General features: G+C 46.7%; 1 protein-coding gene across 33 annotated transcripts in view; it reads right to left on the reverse strand.

Annotated features, from left to right (window-relative positions):
- Nucleotides 1–402: 402 nt before the first annotated feature.
- Nucleotides 403–27,865, reverse strand: part of EPB41 (erythrocyte membrane protein band 4.1) — an 88,349-nt gene continuing 60,886 nt past the window's right edge. For 10 of the 33 annotated variants that reach the window (XM_066982554.1, XM_066982553.1, XM_066982551.1 and 7 more), the window contains 9 exons: nucleotides 27,389–27,451; nucleotides 24,445–24,624; nucleotides 22,636–22,686; nucleotides 10,213–10,689; nucleotides 8,876–9,004; nucleotides 6,910–7,011; nucleotides 6,340–6,420; nucleotides 5,000–5,107; nucleotides 403–4,206 (listed from right to left, as the gene is read on the reverse strand). In XM_066982554.1, coding sequence (XP_066838655.1) covers nucleotides 5,009–5,107; nucleotides 6,340–6,420; nucleotides 6,910–7,011; nucleotides 8,876–9,004; nucleotides 10,213–10,689; nucleotides 22,636–22,686; nucleotides 24,445–24,624; nucleotides 27,389–27,451 — 1,182 coding nt within the window. In that variant the 3' untranslated portion in view covers nucleotides 403–4,206; nucleotides 5,000–5,008. The other 23 variants (XM_066982559.1, XM_066982563.1, XM_066982562.1 and 20 more) reach the window with 13 other exon arrangements.

The raw sequence follows: 27,865 nt of genomic DNA on the forward strand, positions 1-27,865 counted from the left end.
CAGGCCCCCAAAAAAGCAGCGTTAGCCACTATCCCTGCTCCAGTTCAATCACATTTGCTCTGGGTTTGGCAGCGGTTGCTTAGCAGAAGCTGTCACCTGCGCTCACCCCGAGCTCCACCGGTGGTTTTGATATTAAACGGTGATGCTTTAGTGAATACAGTGCTCCTTGATGAGAACAGGCTCTGGTACAACCATTGTACCCCGGCACGTGCCTGGCTGGGAGCTGCTCCAGCCGGCGGGAGCAGCCGTGGCGGGCACGGAGCGCGGGAGAGCTCTAGCGGCTGCGGCGCACAGCAGCGGGATGGGGGGCAAGGGGCTGGAAAAGCAAATTGCCCCAGCTCTGGGCTGGGAACAGGTTGCTGGACAAGGGGAGGAGGGAGAAGAAGGTTTCAGAGGCAGGGAGACGGTTTTGTTTGAAAATTTATTGAAAAATGCAATACAAGAAGCAATACTGAACACTTACATCTGTCTAAATGCTACGGCAACTTTCCCTTTGATTTACTATGAAAGTCCAAAATAACAGCTCCCATCGCTATTCAATCTATAAAGATTTGCCAATTTTAAAAGTTCCTATTTTTATAAAGAAGAATGTAAACAGCTAGCCTAGACAATTCACAATTGCCTTAAAAAAACTTTACAAAGCTCCTTCATATTCTCAGCTAAATCTTCTTTTTTTTTTTTTTTTTCTTTACAAGTTTAATCTCTAAGGTCGGGGCACTACCACCTCTTAAGGTAATTGTACAATTAGGAAATCAGCAAACCACAGTTTATTAAAACCAGAAATCAGTCAGTCCTGTGATAACACCACTGTGTTGTTCAGAGCTTGCTGTGTGGCAGCCGGCGCTGCCCTTCCAGTTTAATGGATGCGACCAGGTCACGAGCTCCTCGCCTTCCTTTCTATAAAAACATTCATTCATATATAAATAGCTTCCATATAATGTATATTATACAATCAAGACAGTCTCCGGGTGAATTTGTAGAGTGGGAAGAGCTGGGAACGTTCATAAAAATAGACCTTACCGGGCTGTTTTGTCCCTGGGACTAACGCAGCACGCCAGGAGCCAAGTTCTTAAAAGCGCGGTGTGGGAGGAAGGGGTGCGGGCGGCCCCGCTGCGCCGGGGGGCAGCCTGCTCCGGGGGGGCTGGAGCCGCTGGGAGCTTTTCTCTTCTGCCCAGGCTGCCACCGCTCCGTCCAGCTGGGCTGGGGTGGCTGTGGGAGAGGGTCCCCCACTCCGTGGGGTCAGATCCGGGGGAAACGTCGGGGAAATGTCGGCTGATGCCCAACAAGCGTGGCTGAAGGCAGTTCCAGCGAGTGCGCTCGCCCCAGGGAGGACCCTGGGGATAACGTGTTTGAAACAGGCAAGGAAAGCAGGAACTTAAAAGAGGGAGTGAGCAACGTGGAAGCAGCCACCCAAAATCCAAGACAAAAATGAGAAGAAAAAAAAAAGGATTATTCTATTCTATGCCCACTTAAAAAAGGGGCACGCGCAGCCACGGTAAGCACACGGTCCTGCAGCCCTTTGGGTAAGGAGCTGCCGCTGGTGCCAGCGGGTTTCACAGCCTGGAAAGCTCACACTCGGGGTGCTTTGTTCTGGTCAGGGCTCAGGAGCCCCAGCTGAACATCAAGGGCCAGGCATCAGCCGTGCACCACGTCCCCCTAAATGCCTGTGACTGCCAAGTGCCTTTAAGTGCTACGGACAAACTTAATTCACCCCTGGCTTTGTCTGGTAGAGCTCTGAAATCCTCTTAATGGCTGCTCTGCCGCTTACTGCCCATTTCCCCATCAGTGAGCGGCTACGGGGTGAGAAGGAAGGAGCGAGTGGCAAAAAAATAAAAAACAATCCTAGAAAATGGGCATCGCCAGACAGCTGCTAAGCGCAACGGGTGTTTAAGGCAAGAGTTACCCAACTAAGTCCAGGACAGAGAGCAGAGACACTGACCTAGTAAAGGGTCTGTGGTGCAGAAAAGGAAGGAGAGGGCTGTGCAGGCATGAAGAGGAAGACGTGATCTCCGCACTACAGCTGCGGAGCACTGGGTTCCCTAATTCCTGCTCGGTGCCCAGCGGGGTGCTCACAGCGAGGGGAAGGTGCCTGCACGCGGAGGCAGAGCAGCGCAGGAGGGGACCGAGCCCCCCGAGCGGCCACCAGGATGGGAAGGCTGCAGGCTCAGGGGCACCCGCAACCAGCAAGGCTCAAGGAAAGCAAAAATCCAGCAGCTCCAGTGTTTACAGCATGGGCTCCGGTCAATACTGACAGCTTAATTAAAATTGCACCTGAACCTGAGAAGCTACACTCAGCCACAGTGTAGTTCGAAGGCTGTTTTTTGGCTAAACAGCAAGTCCTTGCAGCCTGAGCTAAATCCAGTGACTTCTGAAAGAAATTATTCAAATTTAAAATAGCAGAGAGCTTTTTTTATTGCCATTTTCTTCCCGTCCTCAACTGAGGAGCAGCAGCAAAGCACTCCACGCCCTCAGCTACCAATGTGCCACACTACATAAAAAAATAAAATAATCACAACCTCAAAGTCTTACTAAAGTGTTCACAAGTGTCTGGGCAGACTTTACATTTTTTTTTCTTTTTTCTTTTCCTTTTTAAGTGCTGGAAGGAGAAACCAGGGCATGCCCACGAAGCTCAGGAAGCAGCAGCGAGTGCTCAGCCCCGGCGCCGTGGAGGGAAGCGCACCCAGCCCGAGGGGCAGGCGGGGAGAAGCGGTGAGTTTTGGGGTCGTCGCCGCCTGGCTGGTGACAGCCCCTGCAGGACACTCCAGCAGTGACTGCAGGAAGAGGCCGTAAGGTGAATTTGTGTGGTTCAGATGGCTGGAGTGTCTACAAACAAGCACTATGCACTTTTTTTTTTTCCTTTTTTAAAAAAAAAAAGAAGACATTTTATATGTGGTCTGTAAGCTAAGCCCAAAGATGCAGATGCTAGCCCTGGTATTTCATTCCAGCAAGGCAGTCACAAATCCAAAGTACAGACCCTTAAACCAGGAGGGGGTGTCAGCACTTCCCACGTGTGCTGGATTGGCTTTATCACAACCAGCAACACCTGACACCTCCCAGTTGCTTGTTCAGCCTCTCCACATACAGCTTGCAGGCCTAGGGAAGGATTGTCTAAAGGATTTTAAATTAAATGATAGTAGGATATAACACCTTGCCCTGATACATGGGTAATGTGTTTAGCTTTAAATAAGCACTGGCAAGGGGGAGAAAAAAAAAAACACCCAACCCATGACTTACAAAAAAAACATTTAAAAATCAACAAAATTAACACCAACAAGTGAAAAACTATGACACTGAAAAAAATCAGTTACTGTGAATGCTGCATAAGCCTACCTTAATAGCATTCAGAGTCCAAACATCTTAAACACACACTTCTAAGGGCTTTTTAATTTAATGGCATCTAGAAAACACAAACAGGCAGAGATGCACAGGAGGAAGGTGAGGTGCCTATCACAGTCCCCTTAAAGCTCTAGAATTCACAGTATAAGATACTCGAAGCAACTTCCAGTATTCCTTAAATCTAGCCAACTATTAATTTGTGTGCATATGCTACACCACACAACCCTACTGCGTTCAAACATCGGGGTCTGAAACCCAAAGGTAAGGAAACTCAAAGTGAAGGTAGAAGCTCTGGGTGCCCCCGTGTCCCGGCTGGAGTCCCAAACTCCCTAGAGCTAAAAATCAAGAGGCAAGTGGAAATGCTGCACAAACTCAAGTCCGACCTTTTAAACTGACTCTTCTGGCAGAAGCACCCATTGCTTTATGAACACGAGCACAGATTCTGCACTCGGGATATGCGTTGGTGTGGCTTATCTCCATTATACCTGACAAGGCTGAGGGAATAAGACTTAAAAACAAAGGGAACACAAAACCAACCCTTTGAGCCCTGCGGTTTGTGTTTGGGCCTGTATCTGAAGAGGCTATGCGTGAGAGGGAATGCAAAATTGAAAACTTGTAAAAAATATTCAGTACAGTTAGAAATATGGCATACTGTTTGTCACAATATATATATAAAAAAGAACTATATCGAAGAGGATCCAGTGGATTCTGGAAAATCACAAGTAAAATGTCAAAGCGCAACTCCTAATAAATGATATGAATGTTCTCTGAGTGTAAAGTCTTGTAAATCCGAGGTCTTTGTGCTCCAGGTAGTTTTTCTGTAGTTTTGCTGGGTTTCTTTTTCCTGGTGTTGTCTGGAAGGAACGCTTCCTAGGAAGAGAAACACAGTAAGTTACAGCTTCTAGCAACCAGCTCTCCGTGAAAGAGCAGAACACGCTTCCCTGAAGCCATCGGAGAGCCGAGAACAAAAGATGGGCTATTGCCAGTGGCACAGAGGCCAGGCTCAGCGCCTTTCCCCAAAGGGCCAACGCTGAGAGCTGCAGCTCCAGGAGCCCTTAGAAAACCCTTGTCATTTTTGTTAAGAGTTTGTAGAGAGTTAAAAGGTGAAACCACAGTGCCCATTACACGACTCACTCTTTCCTCTCGCCTAACTTGTTCCTGTTCCACCTCCCAAGTCTGCGAGCACCAGCTTTGTCTGCACGAGAGCACCAACACCACTGGCACACAGATGGAGCTGGAGTCCCCAGACTCTTTCCCCAAACCACCAAACTGCAAAATGACCTTTAGAGCATGTCAGGAGCATCAGGATGGGGTGGCCCCACTGCATGGAGCTGACACAGGCAGGGGTCTCTGTGAAAGTCAGGATGCTTCTGAGGTATTGGAGGTGGCTGGTGAGATCCAGCAGCCTCATCACGCACGTAGCTTCTTTTAGACCTTTTTTTTTGGCTGACTTCCACTGCAGGATTAGTCTGCATTTGTGACTGCTACATCAGCCTTAAATGATTTAGTAGGAACAGTCTGAGCAGGAGTCATCACTGAAGAGTAATAATTTTAAGTAAATTTTGACCACATTGAGCCAAACATCACTCGCACGGAGCTCCACCTACCTGCCCCAAGGAGAAAACAGCACCTGCCCTTTCTTTGTGTGTCGTCCCCTACTTACACAGCCTTGCTACTCCTCTGCGATCTCGGTCTCCTGGTGCACAACCACTTTGGTCACCGACATGTCCGGGTGCTGCTCCTTCGCTGCTTTTATGGCCTGTGCTAGCACCTGCAAGAGACCACACGTCAGAGAGGTGCCAGGGCCTGCACGCCAGCAAGGGTGCTCGAGCTCACGGGACACTTGCTAACTTTGGGGAGAGAAAAAGAGAAGTGAAACCACTTGTGCTGCACAGTTTGGAAGGAAACGTGGTTTTCTGCTTAAGCAGGCTGCAAATACTTAATTCCTCCTAGGAGTAAAGGCACGGCAGGAATAACTTCTGCACATTGCACCGAGCCGAGAATTAACAGGTCCTGAAGACTCCTGGTCCCAGTGGGAACACAAGGAGAGCAGGAAACTGCTGCAATAGTTGGGTAATTTTGGATCCACACACATTGACACTATGGGAATTAAAGCCTGGCCATGAACTTCAGGCAGAGGAAGCGTGCCATCGGGCTGTGCTGAGGAGTCTTGGCACGCAGTGGGCAATGTGCCACCGCAGCACGAGCTGGGTCCTGCGGAGAGGACAACTTGCAGTGGCACTGGGTTATTTGTGAAAGGCAGGATGGTTTTCTAAGAATACATCGCATCTCTCAGCTGCCCCATCTCAGAAGATGGATGGGAGCAATTAAGCCAACTGTTTATTCTTCCAGCAAGTGTGACTAGCACGTTGAGGATGTTCTCAGACATTTTCTGTCAGAATTAATTAACTAGTTCTTGTCATACAAATATTTCCCAGGCCCGTGATACTTGCAACTAAAATTAAATTCAAAGTATGATTCTCTGATGACAAAATCATCACTTCCAACACATGCTAGAGGCCAGGGAGGCTGACTCATCACAAAGGCTTTCATATAAAGCCTACGAGATTTAATGCAGGCATCTCCTACCCAGCACTAAACATGGGTGGTACTGAGAGCTATGCAGTGACGTCTGGCATTACACTGCAGCAATCCTGCTTCAAAGTTATTAGAAAATGTATGCAGATAATCCAGATGTCAAGGAAAACTTTTATTTCACATTCTTGCAGATATTTTTAAATCGCATTTTTCCAAAACAACTCTTGTATTAAAAAATTGTGCCAAAAATGGCTTCAGAGTAGAATTAACCTTTGCTGGTCCAGCTATGAAACTGCATGCTCTCAAAAAGGAATTTATTATTGAAATCAGTTTTCAAGCTTTATTTCTACTCCAGAAAAACTTTCCTAGCTTGTTTTCTGTTAAAGTTATCTTCAGAAAGGCAGTCTGGCTGTCTGGTTTGTGCCAACTCTGAAAAGCTCTTTTGGGCTGCGTCCAAGCTCCTACCTGGTCGTGGTCTACATCTGCATCTCCTGTGATGACAATCCTCTTTTCAATCCGCGTCTCTGAAATGCCACCTTTTACAGTCTAGTACAGAGGGAATACTACCGTTAGTCGAGAAGTGAAAAGGAATACAAGTGCGCTGGGGCTGCCTGTCTAAAGATGGTATCCAAAAATAGAATTACCAAATACTGCTGTCATACCACAGCATCAGCATCACAGAGGAAAACTGCCACCACTCATGAAGAAAAACTGTCAGGTATTCAATGATCTTCTCTTGTAACTGAGCCAGTGAGGAGCTTTGACTCAGTACATTTCTCTCCTGCTGTCCCACAGGATGGCTAGAGCCATGTCCAGACCTGACTCCACTTAATACATAATCTCCAGCCTTAATGCAACACAGGCAGTTCGGGGACCCCTGGGCTTTGTTTTAGACATTAATCTCTTTTTTATTCTTTTTAAGGAACTGGAGTTTAATTTTTTTTTCCTATTACTCAACCCAGCGCTCTATCATGCTGTTTTACTTTATTGCTTTACTTTTGTCGTCGCTGTTGTATCGCGTTCCCTGGCTGTTACCTTAGTGATCTGCGTGGTGGTGGTGCTGCTGGTGGTTTCTGAAGTGATGGTTTGAGCAGTGAGCAGGATGCCAGGGTCTAAATCTCCATTGCCACCATCCGTCTGTGGGAGACAAAAGAAGAGGCCGTCAGCCTCCATAGGCAGCGTGGACAGAAACAAGGCTTCACGTCAACAGAGCAGGGTGCAACCTGAGGATAAAAGCTCATCTCAAAAGCAGACCACAGGATTTATGAGATGAAGGGACTTTATCTGCAGCTGGCTGCACTGCTCTCAGCTGCACAGGACCCCTCTTGGGTCTCTGGAGACTCAGCCTCTTGGACCCACCAGCAGTGGTGCAGGAGGAGCTACTTCCCACTGGGTTGTACTTCCGAGCAACATTTGATTTGGAAGGATTTTTTTCCCCACCGTTTCTCCTTCCTGACACCACCTTGTACATCACTTCCTTCAAGCTCTGCAGAAGCACTGGAAGTCCAGCTACTGCTGAACTACAAACAATTGGTTTTGTAGCTGGTTACTTGGTTCCCGACTTGCACACCTCAACCTCTTGAGCTCTGCCTAAAAATCCCAAAGTCCTCTCAGCTCATCTGCCCTGGCTCTGCTGTCCGTGTCTCCCTTCCTAGGAGGGAAGGAACAACGTCCACGAGCGCTGGGCAGGCGGTACCTGGAGTTACCACAAGGTGGGACCATTCTCCACGGGCCAGGAGAAAGCTAACAGCACACCACAAGCCACGCACAGCTGACTTCTCTGAGCCATAGAATCTCCCTTTTCGTTGTCTTTTCCCTGGACTAAAAGCAGTAACCAGAGCAAAGCTCCTCTACCCCTCTGTTCACCTGCTGAGAAATCGGGCAACACGCTGCTGCCCCACACAGACGCCCAAAAGCCTGCTGTGCTCCTGGGCTTGGGGACAATGCAAAGCGCGGCAGACAGACACCACAGGAACATCCGAGCTACGCAGAAGCATGAACAGTATCTCCAAGTACCAACGTCTTTTTTCTTTTAAACCATTACAAGCACAATTCTGGAGATGCATCTCTAGGCACCCAGCGAGAGCTACACCCTTCCACAGGGCCAGCTGCGATGTCCAGTGCACACCATAGGCAGCAGAAACGTTGGTGCCCAGCCTTGTTCTATTCCTCAGTGCCCTGAGAGTATTACGCCCTCCTCAGGAATCCCAAATTATACAAAAGTGGGCCATGGGGTATCCAAACCCGAACCTAATCACCATGTCCTACTGTCGCTACATTCCAGCACCATGGGCTGCTTTTAACAACACAGTTCAGTCAAAACCAAACTAATAAAGGATCCAAATACTCAATACACAAATAAAATCTATTTTATACTGAAGATTAAAATTAACCTTAGCAGTGAAACCATACCTGCATATGCTGCTATTGCTTCGCTAGCATTTCCAGTTTCCAGTCACTGCAGAGATACCCACTCCAATTATCACTTTCTACGGTAATTTTGTTTTTCAACACCTGTTTCAGTGTTGAAGCCTCAGGGACAATCTTCAAACATTTTCAAAATCATTTATAAACAAAGTTCTGAACAGGCATAAACAGCAAGGAGAGCTGGGGTAAACAAGCCAAACCATCTCTTGCAGAGAAAAGGCCAACTCAGGCCAGCTCTGTAGAGCCTAATCCGCATCCCAAAGCGCCCAGTGGCTGAAGATAAATTCTGTTTGCAAACACACACCTCGAAAAAGTAATTGCAGCTCTTGAAAAAGTAATTACACATCTTGAAAAAGTAATTGCTCTCCAGGGACAGTAAAAACACCGCCACTCTAAAAACATCAGAGGCACCTGGAAATGTTGTCCTCAAGATTCGTTCACCTCTGTGCTGCGACTCGTATGTTCAGAGAAAGGCAGGCGGTAACAGACGGGGCTGCTGGCTCACCCAAAGGGTTGGGATACGCTTGGATGAGTTTAATTAAGCCCCTGGAAAATTAATCCAAACACACCTTACCTGTGCAGCTTCGTAGGTGATGGTCTTAGTCTCCGTGTGAACGATGGGGACTTCTTTTGTTGGAATTTCGCTTTTGGCAGCATTGGACACGTCGGAGATGGTGACTGTCTGTGTCTTCACTAGAGGCGGCTGTGGAACAGGTTGAAAAAGAGCTCAGGGAACACCCAGGTAGCGTTTCCACGTAACTGCGTGGCTGGCAAATGTTCTGACACTGATCTGATAAAAGCACTGCGGGAACCCAGGTCAGCCCGGAGTCTTTATTTTTAAGCCTCCGGTACGACACACTTCCAGAAGTCAAAGATCACGTGTGAGGATTAAACAGACAGAAATCCCCTGGACCCTCCCAAATGCCGTGGGCCTGAAGTCAGCCAACAAAGGCATTAAGGCTTTAAGCCGTGTGTCACAATACCACGAGGAAACTGTCTCCACTGATTATTAACTTTCTAATTACTAGAAGCCCATTGCCAGCTGCCAGTAAGAGATGACCCTCGTTTACTGGTATGTCAAGATTATCACAAACCCTGGACAAATGAAGACTTGATCACAGCTGAGAAGCTTTATCCTGGCCACAAGTGAAACCCGATTTATTAAAAACCCTCATCGCATCCCTAGGCCTTTAACTTTTATTAAATCAATGTCAGACAAAACAGAAACGTGACATCTCGGAAGAGAAACGGGGGGGAGAGAAATCAGTTGTTCCACCACCTGATAATCATCCAAAGGAAGACAGAGTTAGTTCAGACCCACGGTGCTTTCCCGGATCACTCCATTTCTGCTCACCGTCCCAAACCTGACAGATGCCACCGTGATTGTTAGCGGGGTGAACGGACACGTCTATCGAACGTAAGCGATTGACCGTCAGGAACACTGAAGCAGGCAAAAATATCTCCCACGGTGGGGAGCAGAAAGGGACGTCAAAAGCCCACGGTTGCGATGTAAAAGCACACTTGACAGCACTTCAAATTTGCTCTGCTGCACTACGGCTCAGCCTTGCAGTACAGCAGGAGACAGCAAAATCTTTAAGGAGCTAAAATTACACGCCCCTGGAGCCTAAACGATTCCCTTTTGGGGGATGTACCAGGACATTTTCATCAAAGAAAGGCAAACGGCATTGCGCCGAGGCAAGCCTTGTATTTAATGCAAAAATAAATTGAGAGGGGCTCGTGTGCAGCGACTGCAGGAGGTTAACCAGGTAGTTAGCTCCAAGAAAGAGTCCAAGTAAGCGAAAACTCTTCTTTGTGGGTGCGTGGCATCTGCTTGCTGCAGTGTTTGTTTGGGGTCCCAGCCCAAAGCCAAACGGGGAGGTTTGGGAGAGAGCAGGCGTCAGGGCTCACTACCTGGAAGCAGCGAATGACCGCCGGCAGCCCGTTATTAACGCTCGAGTCGGGCCGCTCGCCATTTAGCTTTCTAAGCGGCTCTCCCGCAAAATTGTCTTCGCCATCCTCTGCCACCTCCTCTCTTCCCCAGGGCTGCGGCGGAGGGGCAGCAGGGACTGCTGCGGGCTCCAGCTCAGGCAGCTCTGAGTCAGCCGCCTGCTTTTCCACGGCTGCACAAAGCCCCTCGGCGCAGCTCGGGTCCTCCTGGCCCTCGGGGAGGCTGGGGGCAGCCTCCTCCTCCTCCTCCTCCTTCTCCTCCTCGCTGCTTACGGAGGAAGCGCCAAAGTCACGGCTCGGAGAAGGCTCTGAGGCGGGTGGCATTTGGGTCTCACTAAAAGCTACCGACTGCTTTGGGCCCTCCCATTCAAAGCCAGTGTTAACACTTTTCCTCTCTGGCACTGCAGCCACATCCTCTCTGGAGAGAAAGTCACTCACATTCTAAAAAGAAACGAATACACAAAAAGGCCAGAGAGAGAGAGAGAGAGAAAGAGAGAGTTAGGGAGAACAGAAGGTCAAGAAGCATCAAGACAAAACATCGGTCTCTTATAATACATCACATCTCCAGTAATGCATGCAACAGCAGCGGATCTTGGAGGTTTCAGAGCTTGACAACCTTTGTGATACATGATGTATCCGGTGGATTTACTGCCACAGCCCTCCTGGTGGATTAGTAACCCATGGTCTGAAGGTTTAAGGAATTAACATTAAAACAACGCTCTGCACCTAAATGAAGAACCACCACTTCAACTTTTTGTCTGGTTTGGAAACAGGAATAATTTCAGTGTAGCAAGTGGGGGCCTCCGTGCACATCCAAAATTCACACGTGCAACAAAACCCACCAGCTACACTAAAACCATGCACCAATGCTGCTTTCAACTCTTTGAAATATTTCGTGTTGTGGTTTTAATTTGCACACGGAGATTAAGAGAATAAACCCAGAATTATTGTGCACAACCAGTCTGCAGGGCCTGTGCTTTGCCGTCTTCCTGTCAGCTGGGAACACACCTCCGAGCACCCTGTTTGCTGCTGCAGTCTCTAGGATTACACAGCCATGCCTGCAAAAAGTCATAATGGCATCGGTAAAATTATTGTAAGAATTGGTATTGATATCAACTGATTCGGTTACCAAGAGGCTCCTGAGCCGGTGACGCAGCCTGGTCAGCTGAAAGAAATGGTACTGCTTCTTCTAGACAAACCAGCTCCATTAACCTGCACAGCTTAGCACAAAAGTTTTCAAGTGAGGAATAAAGAATTGGGGCTTTAAACTGGAAAGCCAGACGTTGACACTGATGTGTCCTGACCCCATCACCACCGAGCGTGCGGTTCATAGCTGCACCTGACCGTTTATTTGGGGCTACTGAAATATTTGTGACATACTTTATCGCAAAGCAGCTATCGCAAAACAGAAACCTTTGCAGTAGCTAAACCTCCTGAAGGTACAACACAGTTGGCATTTGTGATGGTGCACGGTTGAGAAGATAAGTAATAAAGCAACCCAGCCTTCCGAGAAGCAAGCAAGCATGTCTATAGCACCTGAGGTATTTTAGAAGAGCGCCAAACCCGAGGGTTTAGCAAAGGCTGGTGCTACGCTGCCTTCCATTCAGCTCCTTAGCAAGTTCTCAACTAGGTCTTCGCACATCTCTGGGAGCCCTCTAGCCAGAAGGGAAGCAACAGTGACAAAAGAGAAGAGAAGGGTTAAAACATGAACAAGACAGAAAGCTTTAGCAAAAATCAGCTGTTTGCCCAAGCGATGAGTACTTAATACACACTAATTCTCAGAGAGAAGCAGCATTTTTGGCACAAGCTGTGAATGACAGCTACAATTCTGCCATACCCTAGAAACTGTGTTTCTCTCCTTATTGACATGGAAAGCTGCCTTTAAGGAAGGGCAGAATACGCAGTTATCGACACGAACTATTTTAGACATACCAAAATTGCTGCCTCATCCAGCATCAGGCAATGAGGAGGAAAAAAAAAACAGAGGGAGGCCACTTAAATCAATGCTAATTACTGCTTCTTATCAATAATTGACAGCCTCATGGATGATTTCTGGTAACTTTGTATAAAAACAGCCACATATATCTGTACGTCCAAAAACAGTGATTAAATTTTCATTAAAGTATGGCAAGTCTGTCGTTGTCAACTTTTATCCTAATTCTGTGGTGGTATTAAGATGAACAAAAACTGTTGCATCATTTTCTATTACAAAGATTCTCCGGGCAACCAAAAAACTGTAACGTGCACTTAAAATACGAGATCTGAAGCCTGTGGGTTATTTGGTACAATGCATCTTCTGTACACCAGAAGCTTTCACCCTGACTGTCCTCATCTAGTGACACCGTTCAATAGTATTTTAGGAATTGTAACTGCTTTATGTAGGAACAAACAGATGCTTATTTTAGTATCGTTTCAAGTAAGGACTCTTCCAACATTCCTCCAGGAACTTTTTTCAGTGCCCAGCTTCTGTATGTGTATGTTATGTTATGATATATTACCTGTAAGATTTCTGTCCTTTAGGATTTCCAACCTCTTTGGCTTCTGTTAAGTTCTTGGGTTATTGCTTAGGAAAATGCATTTAATAGGAGTGAAGTTACAGTAATTAGCACTGCGATGATCAGATCAGACTACACACATATGGAAGTGCTATTTCTGAATGAAAACCACTTCCATATGTTCTCCTCCATAAGGTATACACAGATCCTACCATCATTTTGCCTGACACAAGATACTATGCTGCAAAGTTTCCCAGAACAGCGAATGAACTGAGGTTATCAAGTTCGAATGCCCATGTCTTAATATTATTTTAAAACCTGGATTTATATGCTGTCAATGTCTTTGACAATGTGTCTGATGTCTCCTGATTCTGTATGTCACAGCTTGCAAAGTAAGCAGGGCATCTTGAGAAGATGTAATGTATCTTCTGCGGTTTAATGGCAAACAAATGCCTGAGAAGCAAGATTTCCTTACATACCAACTAGGGCACTACTTCGGCCAAGAGGCAGAATGAAATCCACAGTTAAAACAAAGCGGATTAAGCAGCTACAAAAACACAGGTCTGTTTAAGAGACAAACATTTGCATACAATAAAAACAACCTCCCAACTCCCTTTCGTACACAGAAAATAATTTGCATTTGAGAAGCATCTTGCATAGTGAAAGCACGGAAGAGCAGAAAAGCTTGAATGAAGTCTATGGTGTGGATATACTGGTCTTCAGTAGAGCACAGTGCAGCAATAAACATGCAAACTATAAATACAGAAGGAAATCCTGATAAGATCAGCTGACCAGAAGCACTTTTTTTCTTGCCTTCCTATGCTACCATTAAGAAGATAGACTAATGAGAAGTTATTCCTTTCTACAGATAATTATCTATTAATACACGCTTTTTCTCCCCCTCCCTTTTTTTTTAAATACAACTATATTTGTACCTATATTTCAAAATGCAGTTTACACATAGGCTAAAAAAGATCATTGCACACCAAAACCAAACCACCAACCCAACTCTCTAGGAATTTCAACATCTGTTAGGAATTCTGATCTTATCAAGATTTTTTTTAATTTATTTGCAAATGCAAAAGCATTCCTACTTTCAGGGCTCAGATTTGCAGAGTTCCCAGTTCTCCTTGAGACCCATGAAACCTGGGAGTGCCTGGGCTGCAAACTACTCATTTCCAGAGAAACAAAACCAAACCAGGTACACCTAAATCAAATGTGAAGCAGACTATTTGCATAAGCCATACACAGTGTAAAGAAAATACAGGACAGGATGCAGTGCCCCAGAAGAAAAAAAAAATCAACCGAACACGAATGCAACTAAAACTTTACCCTGCTAAATATAAATCTTGGTGCACCCGATGTTGGCAAATACTGAGGATATAGCTTATTTAAAAGTTGCAGTGTAAGAAGTGACACACGGTAACTCAGACTGGGGATAAATTAATAACAGGCTTTGATACCAGATACTGAAAGGATTGGTTTTGAAGTGCTTTTGGATAAAGTTATGGTTGCCTGTACTTATTTTATTTTATTTTTTTTTTTAGAGATCCTGCTATTTTGAATCGGGATATAACCACATGAACCAGCTGCCCTGACCACGCTCCTCGCACTGCCAGGGACAATTTCCTTTTCCTTGCTCTGCATCTTTCCCCTTTCAGAAGAACTCCTGCAGGACTGTTGCTGCAGCCCATGCTAGCATGCTGCTCTGCTGCCCCTCACCCTGTAGCACTTCTATTAGCCTCATCCCAAAACAGATTCCTATCTCGCAGGAAACTTAAGGATTGCCAAAATGAAGTCAACCTGTCAATTACCAAAGACACATAATAAAAATTATTAAAACTATTAAATGGCAATGTGTGCTAACTCCATACAACCACCACATTTAATGCTATAAATCCTAATTAGTATTTCCCATTGCCGCCTTCTTCAGCAGGGCACTGCAGCAGCTAATGCTGGTGCATGTTATTAGGTTATCCCCAAACAAGTACGCACATAAGCTAACAGGCTCAGTGTGACGTCTACAGATGCACGAGTAGATGAAGTTGCTTTTGCAGCAAGCCACACTCACCAGTAAGAAATCCCAGATCAAATGACGAATGCTCAATCTCACAGCTGTCAAAGTACTTGAGTAAAAAGTATTATAAAGCAGAAAACAAGATATCCTTATTTTACAGTACCTGCTACGTCTTAGAGAATTTCTTTGCCTTAAACATAGAAGTAAAAAAGTTTAGAAGCCATTCAACAAAACTTGGCATTGGAAAATGATTGCCATTACCTATGGATTTGCATTTTTGGGCAGGTTTTTCAGTTGCCATTGATCTGATTGCAACATCCTGACCAGCCTGGTCAGACAGCAGAAAGAGAAAAGAGAATTTAACTGAAGGTAAAGGTAAGGCTGGAAAATACACAGCATGCTACAAGCTTAATGAAAGGGTTATATTGCTGTCATGAACAAGAATCCCAGGAAATTACACGACACACAGCAGTCCCTTCCAATGCATTGCATTAACTACTTTGCAACACGAAGCAACCTCCAGATCTACGCCTAAGTTTCCAAAAGCCAGCTGCTGAGGAAGATGCTTCCAAAAGCCCTTCCCTCTTCCCTCCACCCTTCCCATCCCTCTGGGTGCCAGCTCCCCTCGCACAGAGCTGTGTTTTGCTTGGCTCAAATTCCCTCAACAGAGAAAAAGCTGCGGGTGGCATTCCAAACGCTGCCTCGGATTTGGTTTCGCTGCAGCAATGGAAAACAGAGCGGGGACACTGTCAGGGCTTATCACCGACACCACTCCTGTGCTGCTGCATTTTGCCTGCCTCGTTTGGCAACGTTTGGGCTCTGCTCTGATGCAGGCTCATCGGGAGAGCGCAGCGGAGCTGGGTGCTGCTCCGGCACGGCCAGGCTCGCTTCCCCGTGACTGCTCACGGCAAAAGAGAGTAAGCCGAACAGTTCAGCCAAAAGTAAATAATCTCACAGAAGAAAATTCGGGAGCTAAGATTAAAAATGCCTCTCTCTATGGCCTCTAGCCGTGGAAACAACCTGGGCAGCTTCAACCAGCTAAAATTCATGCGAGACTTGCATTGGGCCGCCAAGGAGAAAGGCAGGGGTTAATTAGGAACGTGGTTTCTTCGCTCACAAAACCAGAAGGAAGCATTTTTCTCCTCGAATTAATACAATGCCGGGGGGAAAGGCTCTCAAAGTTGCACTGTGCCATATGTAGCACAGGGAATTCACAGTTGCACAACAGCACAGGACAATCCCCCACCAGAGCAGCAGCAAACGAAAGCCCTCGGCATTACTGCAACTACTAGTGCAGGAGCAGCACCGAAACACAGGACCTGTGATGCTGCTGCTCTCCGAAGACTTTCTGCAAACTATTCTACCTATCATTCAGTCTCCAAAGTGAGAAGTTAGTGTTGCACGAAGTACTTAGTGGAGGGCTGGACCTTTTGTCTCCTCTGCAAACAAAGCTATTCTTAACCGAGCCGGATTTAATCCTGAATCGAATTATTCTGGCCGCTTCCTGAGCCTGCACGCTCCTCTGCACATCAGGGTGAAGCCCACACCAGCTGTGTTGAGCTGCAAGCTGGGGGCTGGCTCTCAGACCCCACCTGAATCCCACCGCACCGGGCAGCTGCTAACGGCTCAGGGTCTGACGGTGCCTGGCTTGAGAAAGCAATACGAGAGTTAGTCCGACAAGTCACAGCACGGGTCATAAGCCTTTTTTGTTAATAAGCAGTGGAAAGAAGAATCTGATTTGCAATAACATTTATTAATGATAAATGTACATATTTACAAAGAAAAATCTGAGAAAAAATACAAAGCCAAAAAAGTGTTCCAAAAGAGAGCATTGTCGTTAAAAAAGAAAGTATTTTTAGTCCCCACAAACTGATCCAACACAACCATGTACCACTGGTCACGAGGTGGCACAAACCAAGGCTCCTAGGACAGCCTTTACCCAAAGCCTGCGAGTCCTTCCCTCCAGCTTTACAAACCAAGAGATGCAAACAGGGACACAAGGGAAAACGCCACGGGCAGGGTCTCCCGCGTCACCAGCACTAGTGAGCACGGACCAAAATGTTTCGAAATGAATCAGTAACTGTTCCTTGGGATACGCTTTTCTGGAAAGCATCCTACCTCAGTCGGTTATGTCAGAACAGGTGTGATCAACTCATGATCAGAAGAGAAAAAGAAAACCCAGTAAAACAGTGGGATAATCTCAGAGTGACAAATAACCACCGCTGACACGGAGAGGCTTCACCTAAAACCTTCCTGAGAAGCCCCGAGGTGCAGACAGGGCAAGGCCAGTCCTGCAAATGAGGAAATGCCAAGGAAACCCACCTCTCCTTATTTCAGGACTGGACACAAACACCGAATTCCTCCTCTTTAGGGCCATCACCAGTTACTGCACAAACTGTATGGGAGGAAAACTGGTCTTACGCTCAGCTCCGAATCCTAACACAACCTTCCCACAGAGACTCAGTTCATCTTTGATCAACCCACTGGGTTGAAAAGCAAAGCAGCACACGACAGGAGATGCAGACAACACCAGCAGTCTACCCTAATTTATCTGTTTACTTCTAATAATGGAAAAGAAAAGTGGATTTTGTTTTACGATAACGCATACCTCTTCAATATCACCAGCGAACATCATATACAGAGCCCAATACCTAATGCAGCCTCAGAGTTGAAACTGAGTTTGAAGCAATCGGTCAGGCTCAGGTGCACTTGCTGCTTCCAAATACTCACGGCCACCTTTTCCCAAAGCATGAAAGCCTAAGAAACCATTCTGCATTTTCTCTGGAGATCAGAAAAGCTGCTATCAGGGTAAGAAGATTCGGAATAGAGAGTAAGTGCAGAGCCAACCACAGGCTCCGCGATGGAAAAAGCTGAAGGGACTGAACCTCGACTGGTCCCTTACTCCGGCTGCTGGCTGGAATCCAGGTGGAAGCACCAAAGCGTCCCTGCAGCAGAGCAGTCAGACTGCAAAGCACTGGGGAAGTCTAATTAACACCAAAACTGCTGGCAGTCTTCTAGCAGCTAAGTCACTGGCATGCCAGAGCCACTGAGATGTCATTCCTGCAGCAGGTCACACTGAAGGATCAGGATTTCCCACGCAAATCTGGAGGAGGTTATGTGCTACAGTCATTTTCAGCTTCCCTTTGGAAGAAATAACCGGGTTCTCCACCACTCACTGTCAGCGCAACAGGGTGGAACTGCAGCACGCACAACCAGGGGGCTTTAATCCCACCACCGCGAGCACTTCGGGGCGGTGCTAGGGGCAAGGTGAGCTGCCAGCACCTTGCAGGGTGTTTGTTCCTGAGGAAGAAGGGAGCAAAGTACACGTTAGTTCCTTTACGAAAACCTGAGACCTCTGCCCTTAAACTAAGCCAGATCGTGCCAAGTCTCCCCTGCACGACACCCAGCAACCTGAGCGGACGTCAGGCAAAAGCAGTGAAACTGGGAATCGACCAGCACAGCACAAACGTGCACAAGATACCTAATGCACAAAAATGAGACCCTATGCAGGCTGCCACGGGCAAGATGAGGTTTCTGTTCCTGATAAGCTACAACCTTTCCCTGCCATAAAAGATCATATCCACCCGAATGAATATAGGTAACTGGCCTCTACACTGCCACAGAAATATAAAGGGTTTGTTCAGTTTCTTTATACTCTTCGGTGATAACTGCTCTATAAATTCCAAAAATGTTCCTGAGCATTCTCAGAATGTGAAGTTTAAATTTATTTTTTTTTTGCTGACAACCAGCCTTATCTCAAGATAAAAAAAAAAGGAAAAGTGAGAGAAAGAGACCATGTTAATTAATTAAATAACTGTGTTGAAGTGACCAACAGAGTGCGTCTCTCATCACTCTGGGATAAGATTATCCTGAGAAATGCTTATGTTCAAACATTGCTCTGGGCAAAGATTTTAGACTTCAGGTCCTTTGGAAATGGTAGAGGGAGCTGCAGAAACCAGGGCTTTCCAAAAGCTGCCATTATGGCTTCAAGGAATTTGTCGTCGGTTCAAAGATGGTGCGCAGTAACCCAAAGAGTGCTCGATGCAGCAATCCTCAAACAGCACCGTGACAGCTAACCTGAGCAATGGCTTTTTAAAAGGTGCATGTTTAAGCTGTTTTTCTCCATGAAATATGGACAGAAAATGGACAGAGAAGGATTGAACATCCCCTGTCCCTTCCCTCCCCATGTCGTGCTGTGGAGGATGAATGGTCCCCACTTTTCATTATGTCTGCTCCAATTTTTGAAGGGAAAACTTTCTGGAAAGCTTCTTCCATCCTGCATCTTCTGCATCGCACGCGGCACCTCGGCATCCTTCCTTAGCTTTCCTACCTCTCCTCTTCAAGGGCCGCTTTCTCGAAATAACCTTCCTGAATCTCATCCATGGGCATCCTCAGCAGTGCTGGAACCCTGCATCGCGCCGAGCGGCCACGGCTGCTGCACAGGCAGGAGGCAGGCAGCTCTCCATCCAGCTGCACTACACCTGTAGCTGTACAGCACCAAACAACCCATTGCCTCCTGCTACTTCTACCGCTGAAAGAGGAAGACTGTGTATTAAAGGCAGTGTATTAAAAAGGGCAGAATACTTTCCGAGGAAAATCAGCATTCAGAGAAAACAAAGTCCTAAAGGCACAAACTGGTGAACTCATCGGAGCACGTTACAAGATCTGGGGACAGAGTGGTCAGATCAGAAAGGTTCCTGGGAGATCAAAATGAAGGGTTCCACTTGCAACCTAAATTTCTGAGACAGAGTTTCGAGAGCCTCAGCCTATACACTGAGAGTAAGAGACAGCTCAAATAGTCCGTGATATGCTAGGACCCTTCCGACCAGGCAGCACATGCCAAGTTGCACACATACCTTAATTGCCTTGCGTCTTTTTCCTGTAAGCATATTTGCTAGCTTCCTAAAGTACACTGCTCACACAGATACAGATCTATAAAGGGTTATAAATACACATATTTATATATATTCACACTTTTTAGTCCCTGTCATAGAGTTCTACTCCTTTCTCTTCTATGCTGTTGGAGCAGCTGCCAACACTGATGGCACTGGTGGCTGTTCTCAGAAGTAACTGCTTCTACACCACTACTCTAGAGAAAGCAACAGAAAGCACATCGCTACTGGAAGGAGAAGCGGTTGGCTCAGCTCAGTCCCATAATTACTATATACAGAAAAGAAACCCCTTAGACACAAAGTCCCATCTGCCCTCCAGCTCGCAAACCTGTTGTACTCAGCCTGGCAGAGCAACTCCTCTCGCATCTTTCGCAGCTCGATTGCATTCACTATCAAGTTAACTTGGATAAACAAGAGCATTTTCCAGACATTTACATTTGGAGGCAATAAACAACAAGCAGCATGCAACGGTTTTGTTAAGGAAGTCAAAACAATTGATGGCTTTAACGTTAGAACCGTGTCCTGAGCACAATCGTCTTTTTACACGTTGGGGTAAACTAAACAGTCGGAAAGTCAACATGCTAACAAGGCGACGTGTAACAGGTTATTCCATTCCTGTGACCTAAGCAAACATGCTTCAGTTAGCTCAACACGAGTTAAAAAACACATCTGAAGTGCACCAAGACCACCAGGTTCAGAAAAATGATTAATCTATGTTTACAGTAAGTAGCTCCTTCTAATGGATTTTCTCCTACAACGCGATGGATTTTCTTTGAAATGAGAACGCGGGTGCGAGAGGGAAGCTGGTGCTTTGCAGAAGGCTTCCCACCGGGAAAATCAAAAGTTGCCTGTCCCTGTCTATAAGTTAACACTAATAGCAGCACTGACAATCAACACTTTTTATTTAAATGCCAATCTCAGTTTCCTAGAAAAGGAGTGGTTATGGATTAGATTCAGCACATTGCTGTGAAGCCTCTTCAGGCTTTTGGATCACTATCAAATGTTCCTCTGCTTGTGAACATCTTATGTTCAAAGCAACGAGCCGAAAAGCAATTCTTCAGCAATTGCTACATGAAATCAAAAAGGGCTGCAGAGGCAAACACCTGCCATGTATTTATGTCCTCAGTCTGCTCTCTTACAGCTGAAGCCTCTGAAACTGGGGACACGATTTAGAGAATTCCTTTTTGTGCACAGCTCTAGGAAATGTCAAAATAGATCTGGCAATCCATTACCACTCCTGCCAGGCCCCGGATCACAGCTACACAATAAAAACAGAGGGATTAACGCTAGCGTTGCAGGGCGTCCCTCCCCGGGACTGCGAACTACGGAGATCAAAGACCAGGACAAGGAAGATGCAGCAGAGGCTACGGCCAAGAGATTCAGGAGCTTTGGTCTTGAGGTTTCAGTGTGACCCTGTTCCCACTCAGAGAAAGAGCAGCCACCAAACAGTCAGTGCTAACACCACAAGAAAAGACATCATAAAGGGAATGCGCACAGAAGGAAAAATACTAGAGTACAGCTGACACTTTTTGAGGGATTTCTGCTCTTCAGGAATTGGAATAGAAACCTTTGGAAGAGTTTCTTCACTTGCTTGCCGGGGAAAGGCTGTCTCAGTAGGTATCTCCTGCTTTTTTAGTTTGTCTTCATCCTGTACTAACAGAGGACGTTCCTGTGTCTGCTTTCGTGGTAGAAGATCAAGAAAGACAGAGAGAGATGAACAAAAATGACAGATGGAAAGTGCCCAAAGTGACACTTGGAGGTGTGCAAAGTTTTCGGACAGTCTTCCTGTCAACGTGCTAATCGACTGCTCTTAAAAGCAGAGTGGTTTTGTTATTTATTCATTATTATTTAGAGCTCGAATTACCCTGCTACCTGAGCTGCAAAATATGGTTTTCTTACAGAGCTCGTGGATCCCTGCATCACAATCCACGTGTGTTTTGCAGCTGCCCTCCCAGAAAAGCGCATGGTTGAAGCCTACTAACGGGTGTTTGGAATTGGAGTGGTTCAGCAGAAAGGGAGCTTTGTGGCATTACCAAGAGAAATGGTGTAGTACAAAACGTGGTCTCTGACAACTTCCTATTCTACAGTGCCCTTAAAAAATAGCTTTTGTTAAATAACATTTAGACTTCAGTGCAGGTACAAAATTATTTTTTGAAAGTTCCGACAAGAGTATCAAAATTTTGATCATTTTGAAAATTCTACCAGAACAAGTGAAAAACTTTTACATCTTAGAAATCCCGAGTGTGGAACAGGCAGGCTGCCAGTACGAGCGCTCCAAACCCCTGAAATCTTGCTCTGCGTTTTAGCACTTTTGTTTCTGGAGCCTCAAGAATGTGAAAACCCAGAATGAATAAATCATCACACGGGATCATGCAAGGGCTCTAGCACTTTCGCTGAAGAAAGACGAGATTGTGGGAAGTGTTGCCGCGACCTGTCCAAGGAGCTCTCCAGCCCTTCAGGTCGGCAGCCGTGGTCAAACCCAAGCACACCTAAGAAAGAAAGAACTTGGCTCTAAGCTCTCTCAGCTGCGCTAGCCTCCTCTGGTCAGTGCGGTATTTTGGGACTGGTTCTTTGCACACCCCTAAGTGCTGAGTATCAGGGAGAAAGTAGCTGGGAGACTGGGCAGCAAAAGAAAATATAAAATGCAAGAGTAACATGATCATTAAAACAAAAACGGAAAGAAAGACAACATAAAAAGAACAGGGTACAGTTAATCTTTCATAATTGCTTTTCTCTCCGAATATACGGTTACAACTTTCATGCAGCTTTTTCCAACCAGCCATGCACCAAAAGAAGCAAATCGAAAGCTGCAAAAGCTGCAGCAGTGCAAAAAGTCCTCTCAAGTGTTAGGCTGTGAGTTATGAAACTACTCCACGTAGCCAAAAGAAAAACGTTATCCAGCAGCTGCTCTCGAGTTTTTGCTTGGTGCCATTGCAATAGCAAAAATCTGGTTCAGCAGCACATATCCGAACAGCAGCTTTACCTCAAGCCCACCAACCTTTCTCTCAGAAGATAGGACAGTGACTTTCTTGACCTGGACACACAAAGCGTGTAAGGTTCAGTAGTCTTGCAGTAAAACATACAGGAACAGCAGAAAAGCAGCCCCTGGCAGAATACCCCTTTGCCACCACAGCAGGGTTAAGATACCACCATGAGCAGCAGAAATAGGATTGCTTTGCGTTATTCACCAACCCTAAACATTGTGCACTGATGTGCAGGTCAAGTAAAATTTCCTCCCCGGTAGGTGCCATATCTGAGACGCATTTCTGGAAGTTCACAGCATAATGTGTCCACCTCCATCTCAGAGGTGAGGCTGCTTCAGAGAGGAGCACATTAAGAGGTAGCGTGAACGTCCAGAAATGCAAATCAAGGGCTGACCCCAATCTTCATGTCACCGTGGTGCGCTGCAGCCTGCAAAGCCCACACCATCCAGTTCTTGTGCACAGCAGCCCCCTAAGACCTCACGTGCAGTCACCACGCAAGAACTTCTCCTGAATAACCAAGAATTTCATTCTCGCACTGCAGCTGCTGAGCTTGAGAGCCCCTGCCCTGTCCCACCCGCACTCCATAAAACACTCGGTACAGCAGGCAGAGCTCTGTGTCGCTCTGCTGTGCCCTGCTCCCCGAATTCCTGTGCAATTTGCACTAAAAGACAGCAACCAAAGGGTGAAGTTCATCCAGGTGCTATACAGGCTAATTCCAAGAATGACAACAAGCTCATCTGGGAGGTGTGGGAGGGAAATCGTTTTTCTAACAGGAAAAAAAGCCCTATAATTTTCATGGCCTTTCTCCATGCTTTGAGGAGCCTGTAGTAAACTCAGCCACTAAAGCCCTGGTATCCATTCTGATAACCCTCCATCCTCTGCAAAATTATTTCTGTTTAACAATCACAACCCTTGCAGTGGGATGAAGAGCAAACGGAAGTTTATCTGCAGAGCTGTGGGCAGGAAGGGGAGAAGTTAGGGTTAAAGCAGGAGAGATTCTGCGACTGCCTTTGCTGCAGCCAGGATTCAATTTTTCAATTTTAATGAAAATCTCATTCATTATTTAAGGGATTTAAGGGACTGATTACCACTTTCACTCACAAGCTTCAAATCTGAGCCAGGAAGTGCCAGTATTAATATAAAGAGAGAAGCTGCCTATTATCAAAGAAGAAACAAGCTGGCAGACATCTCTGCTGCTCCATCTCGGTTTCTTTGAAAAGGTGTTTTATTTTTTTTGGAGGCAATTAGTGAGGGGACTGTGAATGTACGTGGCTACGGACACACAGACACAGCTTCTGCAAGGAGAAAGCCTTCCATCAGGTATGAACAGCCCTGCTCTCATCACAGCACACCTGTATGCACTAGCAGATTCCAGTGCAAGACTAAACGCAGTGACTGGATTAACTGGAGATTGCAGTGACATTTGAAATGGATGGCATGCGAGTGTTCCTGCACTGGATTACCTGCAATGTTCCCTTCAATTTAGGGTTTTGGGGGGTTGGGGGGGCACCAGGAATAAGTCAAACCATGCGAAATACGCTATCAGCACGGATGACAGCAACGCTAGGAAAAGGAGTATCGACACCAGGTGACAAATTCCTACGCTTTTATACAATTCACAAAAATAAATCGCATTTTTATGGCACTAAAACTAAAGCACCCATTCTCTTAGGGACCATTACGCACGTTAAAAGTCTCCTCAAATGGAACCAAAGCTCCGGGGAGCTGAGGCTCGACCTGAGCTCGCGAGGCCGTCCCTGGAAGCGGCACGCAGCGAGCCACCACCCGCGTGGCGTCAGGGTACTCACTCCATCCGCTCCCGTGGGAATCTGCCCGTTGACGTTAAGCGTTCGGAAGGGGGAGTGAGTGGACAAACGTTTGTCCCATTCACTCGGCCGAGGCTCCGGGACAGACTCCATGAAGTTCTTCTTCAACTCGCTGATGTTGGCGTGGTGCTTCTTTATTTCTTCTTGGGTCTTATCTAGATCCTAGTAGTGAAAGGACAGAATAAATGAGGAGGCACAGAGACAGGCACCTACAGTTGCCTACGCTGCCACATAGCAAAGCTGCACTCAGCAGAGATGTTGCCGACTTCCATCAATTGTGCTCACACTGTAAACACACCAAGGGAACGTCCTCTCTCCTTTCTATCCCGTCTCGTATCGAGCAAATCTGCAACCAGCACAGCGGGGTGTCTGCCAGGAGCGAGACTTGCCGTCACTTCAGCTCAAGCTACACCGAAACAGATGACAGCCGAGTTGTTAGCTCGTGGGATTTCTGCACGTGGGATTTACTGAATTGCAAGACTAAGTTTGTTTGGGTTCTTCAATTTCATGCCTCTAAATTAGGTGGGTTTGCTTTCTTTTCCCTCTGCTAGCCTGACTTTTCAAGGGTATAAATGCAGTTAATGTTAAGAAACGTTTTTCCAATTTCACTCGTTCTCTTTGTATCTATTCTGTCATCTTATCGGAAGTTATCTGTGGTCCCAGAATATCCCCATCACTTTTTTTTTCTCCTCTCATCTCCAAGAGCTACCATAGGAGCCTTAGACTTCAGACTGAAGATGAGAGGGTAGACCTCTAAAATTGAACTGAGAATTTACTTTATGCTGGATCAATCACGAAACTCCTGCTAAAATTATTGATCTGGAAAGAGCCAGATTTCTACTCTGCGATGCCAGTTTACAGCATAAATGCACAGACTTCAAGGCAAGTCAGCTCAGTTCGACTAATGTGTTCAGAAATAGCCTCTCCTTGCAAGCAAAACAGTTGGTTTAAAACGAAGCTTTTGCATAAAATAGGCTTAAGCCAAACAACAACTTTTCTGGACAGTGCCAAAAAGCAGCAAGCCTCACTCATTAGAAAAGGGGAAAGTAAGGTCAGTAGAAGCATCACTGGCACATTTTGCTCTTCTTATGCTTTTAGTTGTGACTCAGCCCATAGATTTTAGAAGATGGGAGAGCAAGTGCTTCTGGAAGCAAATGCACCCCTAAAGGAAGCCCCCCTCCACCCTACCCCGATACCGGCATTCCTGCAGCGTACCCAGGACACACCACCTTCGGTTTACGGGGTTATAGCCCCAAACGCCTCATTAACAACATTTGCTCTTTTTGGCACGGTTCTGGGGAAACAACAGCTTTGGCATCTGTCCCAGATAAAAGCACGAGGCAAGTGCTTGCTCGTTAGAAGAAGCACGAATAGGTCTGCTGAGGACACCATGGTAAAGTCGGGACCTCTGCGTGGGTCCGGGAGCCCTCCAGCTGCCCCTGGCTGAGAGAAGAGAAAGCTCCTGGCCTGCCTGCCACGAGCTGGTCCTGAGAGCCTGCAGAGAAGCTAAAGCCCCGGAGCGACACGTGAAGCCACAACCGATCTCAAAAGCATCTTAAGGAACAAGCCCTCGGAGCATTAAGCTCCCCCTCGTCTTTTTGCCTTTTCCTAAGACCACGGAGCGCGGGTTGCTGAGCGTTAAACGGCTTTCCATAAAACCAAGCAGCAGCTTCTGGAGTATTTCTCCGCAAGCGGTTGTGCTGGAAGTCACCCGATCTGCCAAAACGCGGGGAGTAAAAAGGAGCAAAGGGGTGAGGCGCCGGGGCCAGCCCTCCTCTAGGCGAGGGCTGGAGCACCTGCAACAGAACCGGGTGGAGGCGGGCGAGGGAGCAGAGCCCAGCACCACACTGATAGGAAAAAGCCATTGAGGAGCAACGTGTAGGTAAAAGCTCTGCTTGGAGGAGGGGAGAAGGAGCCGCTCGCGTTGGCCTAAAGAAAGCGACAGGCACAGTCTTCGCAGCGCGCCGGCGGTGGCCGAACTCTGCCCGTCTGCTGACCTCTCACTCGTGTCCGAAAGCTTAAATTGTAGCAGTCAAAAAAAAACCCCAAAGCTGCAAAACGTTTAAAATTCAGATTAGGAGAAGGCAGTTAGTACACTTCAACTTTCAAGAGATATCAACAGGGAAACCCTACCAGCTGCTGGTGCTGCAAGGTTGAGTAGAAACACGTAAGGCAGGAACAGAGGAGTACCAGAAGCCACAAACATCTTCTGTAACACGGTGTGTAGGAAAATATATGATTGGCACGTTCTGTTCTGAGACTGTGCTTGGGTGAAGCCAAGGGTGAAGGGCTCCCAAAGCCAAAGGGAACAGCTTTGCAGCCAAACATCGCTCCGAGCCACCAGGCCAGCCCCAGGGGCTCAGCACCGAGGCACCGCTGGAGATGCTGCAAGGCAAGAGGGCGGTCGCAGGAGGATCACGGCGACCGTCCCACATGGCCCCACCTGAAAGATGGGCTGGCTTCGTGCCTCTGCTTTAAGCAACGTGGCTGTCCCAGTGGCCTGAAGGCCATGGTGGTCACTGAAATTTACTTTACTTTCTCATAGGCTGTCTTTGCTCGCAAGAAAATCATTTATTTCAGGCTAGGAGGGACCTGCAAACGAGCACTCCCACCACGATTCGTGCCGATATGAGCACCCAGCTTACCACCCGCGGGTCCAAGAACAGAGCGGGCTGAGCACACGGCTCTGCCAATCATACATTTTGGGTAAGTATGAGAGAATGAAAGTCAGAAGAGGTAGAAGGAAGAATGCCTGCGCATCGTCATGTTTACTGTCAGCATGCAAAAGCGTACTTAAAAAAAAGTCTTTCATGCAACAGCATGCAAAAACAAAGGCGGCAGCAGCAGAAGAGGAAGAAAAAGATCAGCACAGAACGCAGAAGGTCTAGGCAAACGCAACTGAAAAAAGCTTCAAGTTCATACAAACCTCCAACATTAAATTGCTATGCCTGATATAAATGTTTTCACCATCTAGTCTCTTTGATCTTTTCTGTGAAAATGAAAGAAAAGGGGGAACAAAAAAAAGAAAAGCACAAAAAATTAAAATGTTGTTCTTGCGGGATTCACAAATTGGCAAATTAAAAAGTTAACTCAACGTTTGGAGCGCAGCGCTGTGCCGGTGTGGGATGGGCCACGGAGCCACAAGAACGCCTGCACCGAGTCACCACCAGGAAATGGAAGTTCGGGCTCATGAGAATGGGAAAATGCAATGGGTCCTTTAAAGAGACAGCTCCCAGTGTTTCATCGGCTTTTGCGTTGATTTACACTGCTCTCCACAAAGAGACAGCTTACCGTGCTGCTGTGGAAGCCTTGCACGAGGTAATAACTTCATATTCCTGATAGTGATGCATGCCCGCCACAATGTACTAGGCTGGTTTGGTGCTCTACATGTAATTTTTACACG

The sequence above is a fragment of the Anser cygnoides genome, chromosome 24, assembly GCF_040182565.1.
Source record: "Anser cygnoides isolate HZ-2024a breed goose chromosome 24, Taihu_goose_T2T_genome, whole genome shotgun sequence".
In the NCBI taxonomy this organism is placed as follows: domain Eukaryota; kingdom Metazoa; phylum Chordata; class Aves; order Anseriformes; family Anatidae; genus Anser; species Anser cygnoides.